The sequence below is a fragment of the Astatotilapia calliptera genome, chromosome 19, assembly GCF_900246225.1.
Source record: "Astatotilapia calliptera chromosome 19, fAstCal1.2, whole genome shotgun sequence".
NCBI lineage: Eukaryota > Metazoa > Chordata > Actinopteri > Cichliformes > Cichlidae > Astatotilapia > Astatotilapia calliptera.
The window spans coordinates 1,260,935-1,276,598 of record NC_039320.1 but is presented as its reverse complement, the minus strand read 5'-3'; the positions used below and the strand labels follow the sequence as shown (position 1 = coordinate 1,276,598).

General features: G+C 39.3%; 1 protein-coding gene across 3 annotated transcripts in view; it reads right to left on the bottom strand.

Annotated features, from left to right (window-relative positions):
* Positions 1-1,493: 1,493 nt before the first annotated feature.
* The window catches only part of syt16 (synaptotagmin XVI), a 30,846-nt gene continuing 16,675 nt past the window's right edge, over positions 1,494-15,664 (bottom strand). Inside the window, exons 2-7 of one of the 3 annotated variants that reach the window (XM_026151751.1) lie at positions 14,638-14,880; positions 9,710-9,940; positions 7,523-7,740; positions 3,176-3,637; positions 2,876-3,065; positions 1,494-2,705 (exon numbers count right to left, since the gene is read on the bottom strand). In XM_026151751.1, the coding sequence (XP_026007536.1) occupies positions 2,392-2,705; positions 2,876-3,065; positions 3,176-3,637; positions 7,523-7,740; positions 9,710-9,940; positions 14,638-14,880 (1,658 nt within the window). In that variant the 3' untranslated portion in view covers positions 1,494-2,391. Of the gene's footprint in view, positions 2,706-2,875; positions 3,066-3,175; positions 3,638-7,522; positions 7,741-9,709; positions 9,991-14,637; positions 14,881-15,664 lie in introns of those variants that run through there. The other 2 variants (XM_026151752.1, XM_026151753.1) reach the window with 2 other exon arrangements.

Genomic DNA, 15,664 nt, shown 5'->3' with positions numbered 1-15,664 from the left:
ATTTAGTAAGTTTATATCTTGTTTATTTAAACTACACAAAGCTTTTTCACAACGCATTCACCGTGAGTAAACTTTATAGATTAAATTAGCCCTTTAATCTTATCATTTAGAATGATTACAACAGCTGCAATCCAGAGAATGTAAATACAAAGATGATAGTACTCTAGAATACTTTGGTATCTACCAAATCACCACCTCGCCACCACCGTGCTTGTTTGTGCTGAGCGGCTGTTCGGTTGTCACCAAAACGTGATCGTCCTCATCATAAACAAACATCTCTACTTTGGTCTCATCAGTCTCAAATACATTGTTCCAGGAGCCTTCTGGTTTAATGCAGCTTGGCAAAGATAAACCATACTGGCATGTTCTTCTGTTTTAATATTGATGTTCACACTTACTATTGTGCGTTTGACCAGCAGCACCTAACTGCTACTTTCCCTCTTAATTCCTACAAAAGCAGCAAGGGTGTATTTTTTCACAAAGTACTTCTGCATTTTGGCTTAATTGTTGTTACAGAAAAGATGATTTAATATGTAAATTGACATTCTTTAGAGGTTTTAATATCTAATTTTAAGAACCACCAATTTGAATGAAACCCTTTTTTATTTGAATCATTAAATTTCTGTGTGATGACTTAATTAAATTTGTATCTTTTTGTTACAGATTACATAACAATTTGCCTACAGGTAGTAAGGGTTACTGTATTGGATTTAGTATTGTCGATCATGTGGAGTTATTGGAGTAAACAATACCCTGACTAAGCACAAAAGTTGATTTTTGACCTGCTAAACAGGAATCCAAATGAGTCAGATTAGCTACTTTTTTGTCGTTTGTCACTTAAACTCTAAGAAAACCACATCAGTTTGGTTTCTGTGGGATTAGCTCTCCAGCAGCACCCTTGAATCCACAAATTACCACCAGCTTTTCCCAACAAATCTGCTTTTTGTCAGTTTCAGGACATTTTTTTGGTCAACTTTCTGATAAAGTTAAAATAAATAGAATTTATTTTTTAGTTAAAATGTCAGGTTGGGCGATATGTAAAAATTTTCCAACCGACAATCTGACGATCCAACGATAGACCATATACTCACACAGGCGCGGAACAAAGTAATCATGCACGGACTGATTTGCACATTTAGAATTTATACGTTTTGTTTGGAGGGAATATTTTACCGTCTCTTCTTGTTTGTTTCAGTATTACTACAGCTACTTTTTGGATTATTTATTTATTTATTTATTTGAGATGTGCCAAATCACAACAACTATATCGTCAATAGTCGATATATTCGTCCGATCGCCCAGCCTTATTAAAAAGTCTGATTTTAATCCACTGAGACGGTGTAGAAAACTTTGGAGGCTGTTTAAAGAAACAAAACAAAACAAAGACCCCCTAATTAACAGATGCCAATGAAGTATAGACACAGGTAACTGACGTCATCCAATTTGAAAATAATAACATTTTAATTTTTGTGAGAGACGCTATCATATATTTATATATAAATTTATCTATTTAGAAATAGTTTCATTTTTTTGTGTTTACAGTTACAGATATTTGCATTTTACCAGCTAACCAAGCTCTCTAAGCTCAGTGGAAAGATGTAAATTGCAGTAACATATCACTTGAATGTATTTCTCACAAGTCTCTATGCTTTTAAATCACTCCATTCAGGCTAGCAGTGGGATTTAACCAGTGAGTATACAATTGGTTAAACTGATGGGCAGCCATGTGCTTGTGCTCTGATATAAATGATGTTACATCATAAGATCTTAATGAAAAGATGTCTGATGTACTGCAGAGCTCACTGAACACTTACTGAATAATTTTGCTAGTTTTTGTGACCTAAATGAACTTCCTCATATAACGTTGATCATTCTCGACCCATAACAAAAATGCAAATCTGTGACACTTCTGACAGGATGTGCCACTAATATTTCCAGAATGTCGAATCTCCCAATTTCTTCCCTGCAGTTTAGTTTACAGAGGACAAATGTCCTGCAGTGAAGTGTGAGAGATAACAAGACAAAAATATTTGACTTCATTCTGCCAATTCAGGAGTAAATTTAATGCCTTCAATGTCTTTTTATAGCCTAAAGTCTTTAAATATTTTTTCTTTCCTGAAACATGAATTGAAAGCTTGTATTTTAAACCGATTACAGCCTGAGGACCGATGACTTTGTCCTGCATGCTGACACAAACTAACCATCTGTGCTGGATGTAAAAATTGGGGAGATTCTGTGAATCACTGAGGCCTGAAATCTTAACCATAATAATCCACTCTCTAAATCAAGGCTTTCCTTTTCTTTTCCAAAAGCTCTAAATCTGTCTAACTACAGAATAAAAAAATATAAGAAAAACCACAGAAGAAAGTAAAGTCCTGCCCGACAGTTATTTTATGCCTCTAGCAGGACGTGCCAGCGGCAGACCTGCTGTCCTCGACCCTCCCTCATGTCCTGCCAGTGAAGCTGCTCTTCATCGCCGCTGCTGTTCTGGCCCAGAGCGATCCAACCCACCATCTCCTTGCGCTTCATGCTGCGGCGGTTGTAGATAGAGATCAGGAGAGTGACATCTGACAGCTGGAACAGAGCAACCTGGAAGATAAATGTCTCCTTGTACACGGGGTTGGGCTGACCACGGCGTACTGTCGTCTTAGTCCGACAGATCTCTTGACCAACTGAATTCAGCAGAGTCAGTCGTCCATAGGTGTCTGGACCAATGGGGAGGAGGGAAGAGGAGAAGTGATGAAGAAGAGAAGAGATTGTTATGAATGCCATTTCAGTTTGGCTGGATGTTTTTGCATGTATACAGTGAACACGTGTACCAAATGTATATAATTCGATTGTTTGTGTGTATGTGTGAGAGAGGCTCCCTGCAGACCTGGTGGCCTGTTCATGGCAAGGTTTCTGAAGTGGCTGCCCTTGATGAGCTCCACAGACATGCGTCCCGTTGTGGCATTGTAGGAGAGACCCACCAGCAGTTCAGGGACGCCACCGTGGGTCAGAGACTGGGTTGATGAGGCGCTGTCGCTCTGAGAGACGGCAGACAGGCTGAGCTGGGAGTCCACACTCTGAGGAATAAAAACAAGTGTGGTGGCTACAGATACGCTGAACAGAAACCTCCCAAAATCCTTTTTAAATTCAGTTACACCCAAAACTTGACGGCATTTTTCCTACTTACCTTCAGGTTACTTCTAGGCTCCAGGACTAGTGTCGTTTCCATCGTCCCCCCGTCTGGGTTAAGTCCTCGTAAACGCAGCACTTTCTCCCCCATCATTCGCTCACGTGATATCCTGCTACCCAGCGCATACAGCCTGAACCTGATAGCTGACTTCTGCAGGTCGGATGGCTCCAGGCGCGAGAAGCGAAACGTCTCGTTGAAGTGCGGGAGTGAGCCTTTCTGCACGGAGGTCTTGTGTCGCTGTTTCTTGGAGGGCAGCAGGACCACATGCACCTGCCAGGCGCTCATCCCACTTCGAGCCTTGTCGGGGATATCTCGGGCCGCAATCACAGTGACCAGCAGTTTTTCTGCGGCAGGACGGTACTCCAGGGAGAGGACCAGATCTCCACACTTGGAGATAGGAGTTCGAGGGGAAGAACAGCCTGGCTGAGACGAGACTTCGCCAAGAGGAGGTGGCTCTTCCTGGCAAAGTAAGGAGAGAAATCATCACAAACACACTACACCAACCTGTAGTTTAACCTTTTGCTAAGGAGGACAGCTGCAGTCAGTGGATTCTAGTGGTAACCAGTTTATGACTTAAATAAGCAAAAGTATGTTAGCACAAAAAAATTTGATTGTCACCTTCTTATTTCAAGGGATTTTCTGGCTTTTTATTCACCTGTCAGTCATAATAATCACTTTCTTTTAAATGTCCAGAGAGACAAAGTGAGCAGAAATGCGATCCTGAAGCATACATAAGCCCCCTCCTGCATCTCCCCAACCCCTGCAGTTAAATGCTCCCGTGCAGTCAGCAAACACAACATCGATTGTGTCAAGTGTTGACCGAGCGGGCCGAGTGTTGCTGTCGACATGGCAACCACTGGGGAGATAAGATAATCAGAGGGCTGCCGAGGTCTACTGGATGTGCAGGTCAGGAGATGCACACATAAAAGATAAAAACATAAGAATGGACCTCCACCTGAAAAAAAACATTAACGTTTACTGCTGCTAGTAACAGGAAGTAGTAGCTCATGTGACCAATGTAGCAGTGGGGTGGCATCAGTATAAATGTGCAAACAGTAAAAGCATAACTTTCAATTTAAACATCACAGACCTTTATCATTAGTGGCCCAAGTTAAATGAAGAATTATTACCTTACAAAGCGATCTCCACGAAAAAATAATTTCTGTTATTTTGTTTACTAAAATATGAGAATTAAGTTTTACACCACCTGTTCCTACTAATTGTTCACTAGCTGTTGTTTTTAACATATTTTTTATTTTTTATTTAGTTGAGATAAAAATAAAATCAGAGACATCTTTAATAATCCTAAGTAACAGTTTAAAAAAACTATCACAAGCAATGTCTGTGAACTTCAGAATACCACATATTTAAATCTTATTGATTGCTATCGACCTAAAAGACGGCCAAAATAAAAAAAACCCACAAGATTCAGACTGCTCTAAATGCTTATATCTCTACATGTCCTTGTTTTTTTTATGATGGCACTGAGAGCCAATATACAGTAAGTAATTTGGTCATAGCACCCTGCTCTTAAGAACAGCAGCCCCCCATCCATATAGTCTATATTTCAAATTTATTTGAGAGGGGCAGCCAATCAGGAGAAAGTCAGCTTAAAAGGAGAGCAGTTTCAGTTTTACAAATGCCAATTTAATGCTTAATAGTTTAATAGGAAAGGTTCCCATTAAATATACAGGTTGCTTATCACTGGACTTGCACAAGCCATGGTTTCAGGTTTAAACAAAGTGTAGCTGTTGGTGTCCACACACTGAAGTAAAGGTGTGTAATTGTCACTGATAGTTTCTTCTACAAGTGAACGTTTAAAAAAAATAGCACTGGGCTACATTAAAAAATGTTCCTTTATACATTCTTGTATTTTGCCATCAAGTGTTTTATAGATGCTTTTTTGCTCATGTGGGCTTCACACGCTGCCGTGTAACAACCATATTCCATAAATACTTCTAATCAGAGTTGACTGGTGGGTGATGATGGTTATCTTGGTTACGTGATAATAGATTAATCTATTACTGATGCATGATGTGGTTTTACAGATTTAAAAAGTTTTATGGTTGTGTCTGTGGGTTCCAGACAAACCTGAAACATGAAGGTAGTATGAAACAGGTATAACGGCAGTAAACATAGCAGAAAGGGTGGTATTATTAGCAGCTGTAATATTTGCTGTATCTTTAACCACGAGCGGGGCTGTTATATAACTCTATAAATAAACTGCTAACAAAAAAAGGCTCTCCTGGGTTTCTGTAGCTCTGCAGCCCCTCTGATCCAACCTCATTTGTTATTTATGAAGCGTTTCTAGATTTCAGTATCACCCAGTGTGTGTGTGTGTGTGTGTGTGTGTGTGTGTGTGTGTGTGTGGGAGGTGTTTACAGCACAGATTGCGCCCAATTTCAAAGTGTGATTCGGTCACTAAGAGGTTGTGAATTCTACAAACACACAAACGATATACACATATATACAAAATACACAAATACCACACAGAGCAGGAATATTTGCATATGTATGCATGCTTTTTTTACACACGCACACACATACATATGCAGACAATGTAGCAGATATTACCTAACACGATTATAACTGTGACAGCACCAACATTAATGTTAGTGACTGATAAAACAATTAGCCTCTCAAATGATTAACCATTAACTTGGGGACATAAATTAAATAACTAAAATCCTCAAAATCAATGAGAAATCAAGATGAGCTATTAGTATAATCAGTCTTATAAAATACAGTATTGATTAGAAAGTGGTTAATAACTAAAATAATAATTACAATCAATGTTATATCTCAATAGTCACTGAGGTTGAAGGATTTGACTGTTCTGCATAAGCAGAGGTTGGCAACATTCACTCCTATACAACACTGATTACGGCAGCATATGCATTAAAGACAGGTGATTTACTAAAGTAATTAGTACAAAGATCTCACTGAGGACTGAGACTAAAAGAAGAAGCATGTGTATGTGTGGCAGACAGAGAGAGAAGCGTGTGTCTTTCTTCTGCAACGTAGCTGAACAAGTGACCAAAGAGAAGAATGAGCACATGTAGCAGGATCCTTACATTTCCTCACCATGTGCAAAGGTGTGATTATGTGCAATAATGGTGTCAGCTCAATAATAAAAGTTGGTAGTTAGCATGCAAGACCTTGGTGTATGTAGTAAATGCAGGAACAAAACCATCAAGAAGATCATCATAAAATAAATGAAAGCCCAAACTCTTAACCATGTGTTATGAAAAACTATGATGTACCAGGGAGGTTTACTAGATCGTGGATCAGTCATTGATCAGAGTGATACTCCATGTGCTAGATCCCAGCAAGCAAGCGTTGTGTTCCACTTCAGCTGGCCCAGACACACAGCGAACTTCTCTTTGTTAGCTGCGTTAGCACCCTGAGCTAACATGCTCTGCTGTTGTTGCTCCTAGTGACTGCGATCAGAAGCTCTGGAGCTTGGAGAGGTCATAGGAGTGAAGAGCAGGCTTCCCACCACAGAGGTAGGAGTGAAAAAGAGCCTGACAATAACTGGTAAATTCCTGAATTAGTCATAACTCGGGATGCTAGCAATACTTGAATAGCTCTATCTTGATAAGAACCAAAACAAATCCTGTTTTTCCTCGTTTTTCAGGAACGTGCTAACTCAGGAGTGACATCACTCCCAAATTCGAAGGTATTGGGAACACGGCAGTATGGCCGCCTGTGATTTTGTCTTGCAGGTAAAAGGTGTCCAATTACAGATCTAGGAGGTGGTCATTCACCTCCTTGGAGGATGATATTGAATCAATGGATCTACAGTCTTGCTTTGGATTGTACGACACCATTATTCACAAATAAATAAGCAAAGAATGTATCAGCAATTTATGTGAAATCTCAGAGAGCTGTGGTTGGTTTGTTTCTTCCAACGTGAACCTGAGCGGCTTACCACAGCAGAGTGGTAATCCTCTCACAACTGAGTGACGATGATACCTCTGCCAAGCATGATGGGAACAGCAGGGGCTCAATGACCCCGTTAAGTAATCCATGCACCACTTTATTTATTTATTTATTCATTTATTTACTTTTAACTTTCTGGTCATTGATGTTAATAAAAAACTGCATTTGTTTCCCATTTTCCTAGACATGAGGTGCGGCTCAAGACTTTTGCACAGTACTGTATTGCAGTATTGATTGATTGAAATTAAGAAAATTCTCTGATGTGTTTATCCAATAAATGCTTCTTTTCTCATTTAAATAGATGTAAGACAGTGTAAAGTTAATGCTTGTCTCCAGTTTTACAAGGTCCAGTGTTATCAAACACACCAATGACTAGAAATGGTTAATGTCTGATTGTAGTACCTCTGGGGTCCAGGCGGAGGGGCTTTCTGTGACCTCATTCTTGTCATGATCCACTGCTTCCGTAGATTGCTGGTCCATACTCACGGTGGGACAGTCACTGGAGGCCAGTGGGTGGTCTCCTGCAGGTCTGTCCAAAGAGAGCATGGATGCCCTTTCTTTTGCTTCTACCACCGCAGAGAGCGGATCCTGGAAACCCTGTTGGCTTTGAGCTGCCGTTTCTGCAGGAACAAGAGCACTTGTTTTTAAACTGGTGGTGAAAGGATACTTTATATTTACACTGGAGATGGAACTTTCCATCGTCCTACTTTTATCTCACTCACTTTTAAAAGTGCAAAATTCCTAATGGGACAAGTAACAAAAAAGTAACAGCAGTTATTATTGTGCACTCACAGCATTGAAGATGTACAAGCAGTTACTAATAATTTTTAGATTATTTGAATGTGTAGAATGTATGTATGTCATGGTCATTTATAGCTTTTAATTATTTTGTTGAACTGTTCTTTTTCCAGGTTAAAATGATTGCACGACACAGCTTTAATTATTTCAAAAAGCAAGAACTGCATGCACAAGTTAGAATTTATTTGGGATTTTCTCGAACCCACACATGGCCAAAATTACACATACAGACTCAAATATATACATACATTCTCCTAAATCCTTTAGTGGTTTAGTAGTGCTGAAGGTTCTACGATGTCCTTTAAATGATTGACTACAACTGGTAGTTTGTTTGACAGCATTCATTGTATGACCAATATTCAGAACAATGGGAAATATGGTCTTTTACAGCCTATTTAAAACAACTGCCGATTCCAAGATCATCAACTATACATAAGTACAAGTTATTTAGATGTGTGACCACTTTGCCAGAGTCTAGAAGAAAATGCAAATTGGGACCCTCAGATGAGGCGAAACTACTTGTAAACTAGTAGCATCAATGTTCCCTTTGAAATAAGTTTTACATCATCATGGATCGAGAGAGCGCTGACCAAGAAAGACTGACTTTTCTCAAAAGAACCTTAAAACCCTGCTCAGAAATGTTACGGCAAAATGCAATGGAAATTTTTGCACATCAGGTGTGCACGTACAATTACTGGAAAACTGTGAGTCGGTGCTTCAAATGTTTCAGCTTGATTAAGAAACTTATACTTGCATCATGAATGTAAAATGTATGTGTAACAGTATGTATCCTCACCTAATATATGTGCTCTCTGTGCAGTAATCCAGCAGTGAAACTCTTCCTAACAGAACGAGGTGAACATGTAAACATAGCTGCCACCTACATCAACACAAATTACTGAAATTAGACCTAGGTGGACATGAATATCTCCTCTAGTATACCATCTAATTTAGTCTTAAAGCTCTAAATGCAGTTTTCTAACCTTGTTTAGCACAGCAGTGTGTTAACAGGAGGGATATTGTGCAATTTGACAACCCTTGGCCTTTTCCTAACGCAGGAACACACGGAGAACAAGCCGTACCTCAGACCAATCAATAGCAATTATCTCCAATTCTCTGTCATTAAGGTCGGCCTGACTGTTATATCAATGGCTGCATAGAGAGTTCACCATAGCAACAAGCTGAGGTAAGTCATCATTCTGTGTGTGTGTGTGTGTGTGTGTATGTTGTTTATAAAGGTGGAAATATATAACAGAAGCTGAAACAGAGTGACCCTGACCAAACCATGTCACCACCCCCACCAACCACCTGCTGCTCATGTTATAATGAAGAGTAAGTTCAGGATTTTTCTAAATATTTGTCTGTGATTGCTGTAAAAAAGCAAATAAGGGTGCTGTTCGTGCAGTAAGTTATGTAGCAGCTGAGCGGGGTGTGAATGAGATAATGATAATGAGGGATTTTGATCATTTGATCCACTGGCAAACAAATCTACAAAAACCACAAATAGAGTAAACAAAATAGTGTAAAAAAAAAAGAGAGCTGGTTTGTTTGCAACGTTCTAATTCTTCCTTATCCTCGGGCTTTTCTTAAAATAAACAAACAAACCAACAAGCACAAAGTGTCATATGCCTCCATCTTTCCACGCTCTCTCCCTGAGCTCTTTACAGCCTCTAATCTCCAGGAAAAACAGTATTTGAGGCTTTTTGGATTCATCAGGACAGATTAGTAGATGACTACTGCTGGCTAAGTCTTTATCTATCATTATTCCCAAATCAGTATCTGGATGAGTACCTTCACAGTCTGATGGCTCAGTGCTGCCCTCCTCCTGGTCTGATAGTCGGGTAAATTTGTGTCGTCGACCCAGTGACAGGTGAGTCTGCTGGGGCTGCTGCTCACCGATGTTTGCTGCTGCGGTGCGAAAATTCTGTGAACGAGACACGGACATCTCAAACTGCCTCAGGATCTCATCTTCGCTGTCTGACGAGCTGGAGGCATCGTCGTCGTCGTCACCGTAGCTGTTCACTGGAGGGAGGTAAAGACAGGGAAACAGAGGGACTCACAAATGGGAAAAGCTGGGAGAGTTCAGGAGAGGAGGAGAGGAAATCCAGATGAACGGAAAACATTTGAAAAGACACTGACAAAACTAAAGGAGAAACTTCTTGGACAGACTATCCTACAGACCCAAAGGACACCAACAGAACTAAGAAGGTCAAGAGCCTCTAGTTTGGTGTACACGCCAGTTAAGACTTTAAAGTCTAATTACTCTGTTACTCTGTCATATGCCTGTAACTAGAATTTAATTGCACTTGACTTGGCTGTTGTTGTCTGTGTGTTTGTCAAAAACACAAAAGGTTTTTTGTGAAAGAACAATTAACTACCACCTACCAACCAACATGTTAAAACCATTAAGTGTTGTGGAGGAGGAAAATAATTCCTCTACGAGAGGTAAATAAGCGAGATCACATTTAAAGCTGTGCTCAGCCTCAGTCTGTTCAAAATAACGACGCGTATTAGCATTAGTGGGGTTGAGGGTCACTCCACTACCTTTATAATTTCACCATAACTAGATAGCAACAGCTGAATGAGTGACGCAGCAGTGGAGCAATCAGCCCCCTCTTCTCTAAAGTGCAGGTCACCGTACCTGCCTGAGCAATTGCCATGGTTACATACAGAACAAAAACAAGGCTGTACACGCTGTGTGGGCGAGCAAGGCTGATTGGTCTGTTAACTTCTCTCTTCTTTCAGGCTTTTACAGCGAAGCAATGCGACTCAGTGGCTGAAACACATGGTTATTTCAGATCAACTCAGGAGCTTGCCTGCTAGAAACATAAAACCTGGGATAATTCTGACTAACAGAATAGTTTCAATAGGTTTTTAACTGCATCTGAAGGGAGATGCTCGTGTGTGTGGATAGCCACTATGATTTTGACATTTATGCAGAATAAAATATTTTCTTCAAATTTCTGTTTTAAACTGAAAAACTTTTTTCTTTCCATTTTTATTCATTATACACAATCCTCTTAACAAAGACAAATGTTATCTCTTTTAAAGGTTGTTGTTCTTGTGGGAAGCTTGAATATTCAAAGACATATAACCATATAAATACTGAGCAAAATTTAAAAGAAGAAATATTTTGGTAACAAAAAAGCAACCTTTCAGAGAGGTCTGGTCCAAACTTAAGGCTAAAGCCCAATGCTCCACAGCCTAAGCCACACCTAATACTTGTTTTGCTGTACTTGGTGCTGCATATTGAACAGCATGAAATTATGTGGTATTATGTGAAATACTACTCAAAAGGAAATAATACAAAGATTTTAATCTGCAGGGACCTCCATTTAAGGGAAGTTCTGGACTAAAACTGTCAAGTTTCCAGTGTTGATGTGTTTACAGTCCTGTTGTTTTCAGTCCTTAATTCTAGTTTTTGTTTGATTTCTTTAAAATAGCAAAGAACAGTGTTAAATTATGCTGTGAACAGGTCACCATGAGTGAGCCTGCTATGGTAACAGAGACTTGGGTGTTCTTGTAAGCAGCGTGCGTACAGGGATACCAATATGGTGCTGAAATCTTCCTCATGATTAATGATGATGCCTGGACAGATCACAGCTGATAATGGTAAATGAAGGAAAATAGAACATGCTAGCTCAAGTGTTGTGCTGGTTTTAAGCTTGCCTGTTTGAGTTCAACAGCTATCCAAATGTATTAAAACAGGGCAGGACTGTAAGTATCATTATTGTAGTATTTATAGCCTTACTTGTTGTTCTATTCATTAGATCTGTATTTAATATTTTCTTTTTTAGTTATATATTTATAGGTCACGTCATTATTTTCTTTCTTTCTTTTTTCAAAGCAATTTTTGTGTTTCTATTTCTTATTTATGTCTTATTACGTTTACTATTCTATTTCTGTTTATAAAGATCTGCTGTATTAATTTTACATAATTCAACATGTTTATTTTTATTTTTTTACATTCAGCTATGCACATGTCGCTGTATTTATTTATCTCCAAACGTTGATTCTGTTCATCTGGACGCAGCGTTTTCAGGAGAGACGTTTCGTCATTCATCCAGGTAACTTCTTCGGTCTCAGCTGACTGCAGGTTTCCCCAACTTTATAAATAATCTTATATTTTGTATGTTAAATTTATACATTTGCTTATTTGTGTCTGAGTGTTCATAAGGTAAGAGACACTAGCCTGACCTCAAAGCCATTGATTGTTGTTTACAAAAGGCTAGGTGAAGAATTAGCATGTGTAGTTGATAAGAATTATTTGCTTATGTCTGATTCACCCAGAAAAAACGAATTCTGCTTTTAACTGCGATCAGGACTACCCAGCTAATTCACATACAGACAGAACAAAAAAGAAATTACATAAAAGGAAAAAAAAAAAAAGAAATAACAGAAAAGTAAAAATCACGAAATAGCCACAATAATAGTTTCTGTAAGGAAAAGACATTTTAATTCAATGCTCTCCTCATTTCCATTTTTTGGTTAATTTATTTATTTCTGTATAAAAGTATTTATTTATACATTTATTCAGTTATAATAAAAACATTTTTCGTCCCACACAGAAAACACAGCAGCTATCACACTGCCAGATGCTGGTTAAACTACTAGGAATACAAAATATAAAACACAATGTTTTAAATACATTTGTTTATTACTTAATTCCTTCAATGTGATTCAGTTTTTTACTCTGTAAAATATGATAAAGAAACTCTCTTTAATTAACAGGACATTCACTGTTACTGTACTTGTCACTTCTCAACAACATACATAACTCAAGCTTATTAGCCATCAGTATTAGAATAATGAATATAGGTCAAATTAACCTTAAACTTTTAACCTTGTGCTAAGCCTGAGACTAGAGTTTAAGTTAAACCTGTTTCCACACACAGTTTGACTGAACCTGAGTTTTCAAACAGCTCCTACCTCATCCAGTGACACTCCACAGACGTTCAGCTGAATCTTATGAAGAGACTATAAACAGGATATGCTGTTTGTTCAGGAAACTAGCTGGAAATAGCAGAGGCTCCACCTGTTACAGGTGAAAAACTAACAAGCCAATGTTTGCTCACAGTTTGACTCACAGTCTCCACCATCCTACTGTAGCAAATGTGAACATGCCCTTCTTTCATTTCTGCTTCCTTAACAAGAGCAAATATGGGTTTACCTCTGCTGACCACTTGTTCAATTTGCTCTTAATGCTAAGATGATTCAGAGGCTCTCAACCAGATCCGAGCTGGTTTGAAGGATTTACCCTCTTCAGGAAGCTCTCAGCAGGTCTTTTAGAATTCCTGTCAGCATTAATACAAATTAAATAATTACATTCATCAATATTCAATTTAAGAATTAGGCAAAGGAAAGAAATTGTTACTACTGAAGAAAAACTCTACGCAAGAAATTCCAGAATCATCTTGTTTTCTTCCACGTATAAATTTGAGGGTTGCTGATGGCTGGAATTTATCCCAGCCATCATAGAGCGAAAGGCACAGAGCACCTTGCATGGACAGGTCACCAATCTGTTGCAGGGCTAACTTTAAACCACTCTGGTGATTCAGTGATGTGTTGCTGAAGATAAAGGTTTGACCAGGAAGGTCGTGAACAGTTCATGTGGCAATAAAAGATCAAAAGCGGCAGTCGGGAATGAAACCCAGCGGAATAACAAGAACAATGTGCCAAAGACCAGTGGGAATATGTTAGCTATTAATACACTGGGACTGGACACAGGTGAGGATGGGTCAGGTGCAATAAAACAGGTTTTTAAACAGGTAACTGGCACCATGTTAGCGTCTTCCCAGTTGATCAGGTCTAATAGATGTTTTCACAGCAGGAACTCTGGTGTGGTAGAGGCCTTTGTCAAAGTAGGCAAGGCACAGCTTTATTTAGCAGTAATGACAAATGTATTCCATCTTGACTAAAGTCTGCGTCATACAAATGTGAATTTCAAAAACATTAATCATTAATCAAATTACAAGCTATGAAATTTATATAGTTTAGAAAATAAAGTAGTAGAAGTAGCACAGTTGTTAAAAAAAATCCCATCTACTTTATATTTCTAACCGAGTACACAGTATTTGATTTTGAAGTGTTGTCTTCAATGTAAACGTGGCTCAATGGTCATGTTTGCAAGACAGGTTATGGGACATTAAATAGAAGTTAACCTATGGTAACCTTTGCTCTGCGTGTTTGCACTGTTTGACAAGTGGGAGGAAGGAAAAAAGTTTAAGTGGGTGACAAAATGGGAACAAAAGCTGCACCCTGAGTATCCTGCACTCTGTGTTTCTTTCTGAATTTCCTCGGAGGTGGACTTTTTCATAAAGCTTTCGCAGCGTTAACATTTTTTAATCGTGAACAGCTTTGTAGCAGTATGCGGCTGAGTCACGCAACTCCCTCTCGCCCACAGAAATCACTGGACAAATACAAACTCTCCCACGTTCTCTCTCTGCTGCTGAACACTTTAATTGGGGTCAAACTGCAAACAGGAGACGTGTACTCTCTCTGAGATGTTTCTAGTTGAGACAAACCTTGAAGTGTGGCAGGACTCACTGGCTAGTGAAACTTAAAATTCAAACACCACAGTTTTGCTGCTTCTCAGTAAAATGTATCATTTTTGGAAGCTGTCCTGTGAATTTATGACAAAATATATATGTGATAATTATGGACCCTGGCTCTCCTACACGAGTAGGCATGTTACTGTCATTGAGTTGTCAGTCACTCACCGAGGCCCTGGCGGATTCCAGCCCGTCCTTTCTTGCGACGACCGTGTACCTCCAGGCAGGGAAGACCGCCGACACGTGAGAAACACAGTTTCTTGTTGATGAAGAGGAAGAGGACGGCCAATGCCACGATGAAGACACCCACCGCCGACAGGAAGCCGATGGCCTCTGGGGTGACTGGCAGGAGCAGGGAGAGGGAGAGGGGACACACAATGACACACTGATCAGACCACACAAACAGACAGCCTGGATACATGCGCACACGTGCACACACACACATACATGCACGCAACAGTACGCATGGTACATGTGATACACACAGACAGACAGGTGAAACTTTAGTAGTTGAAATATCTTCAGTGCCTTGCTCAAGAGCAGAGTCAGTGTAAAAACAGTTTCACAGTTTTTTCCTATGCTTAACCAGCAAATCAACTTTGCTCAAGAGCACTGTGACGCTAGAACTGTAAGGTTTGAGTTCAACATTTTTTCTTGTCATATTTTAAAGAAACCAGTTCTCGCATCATAGTCTGTGCTGGTCCATTCTATGCCAATTACAGGTCAAAGTTCATCGCTACAGTATGGTTGTGTCCAAAATCACTCACTAATTCCCTACTCCCTCTATAAGGACTTCTATGAGAAGGACCATGTAATAGTGAGCCCATTACCAGTAAGAAAAAACAGTAATATGATTTGAGTGATCTTTTTGGCATTTATTACACGTATGCTATTTTTGTGAAGTATTTTGGAATATTCCAAGTGCACTATATAATTTATATTCACTATAAGATGGGACAGCAAAACAATAAAAACAGTCTATGGTCCAGAGACTAGTGAGTGATTTCAAACACTGCCTGTGTTGAATGAATAGCAGGACAAAAGTGCTAGCATTAGCCTCACAGCTAGAATCTGGCTAAGAATATACAGTAAGTAAGCTAGTTAGCTGGCCATACTAACCACTGCAGCTTGCATGTGGTGGGGCAGGTGTGGATGACAAGAGCTACTGATTAACCTTCATTATGGTCTATGATGC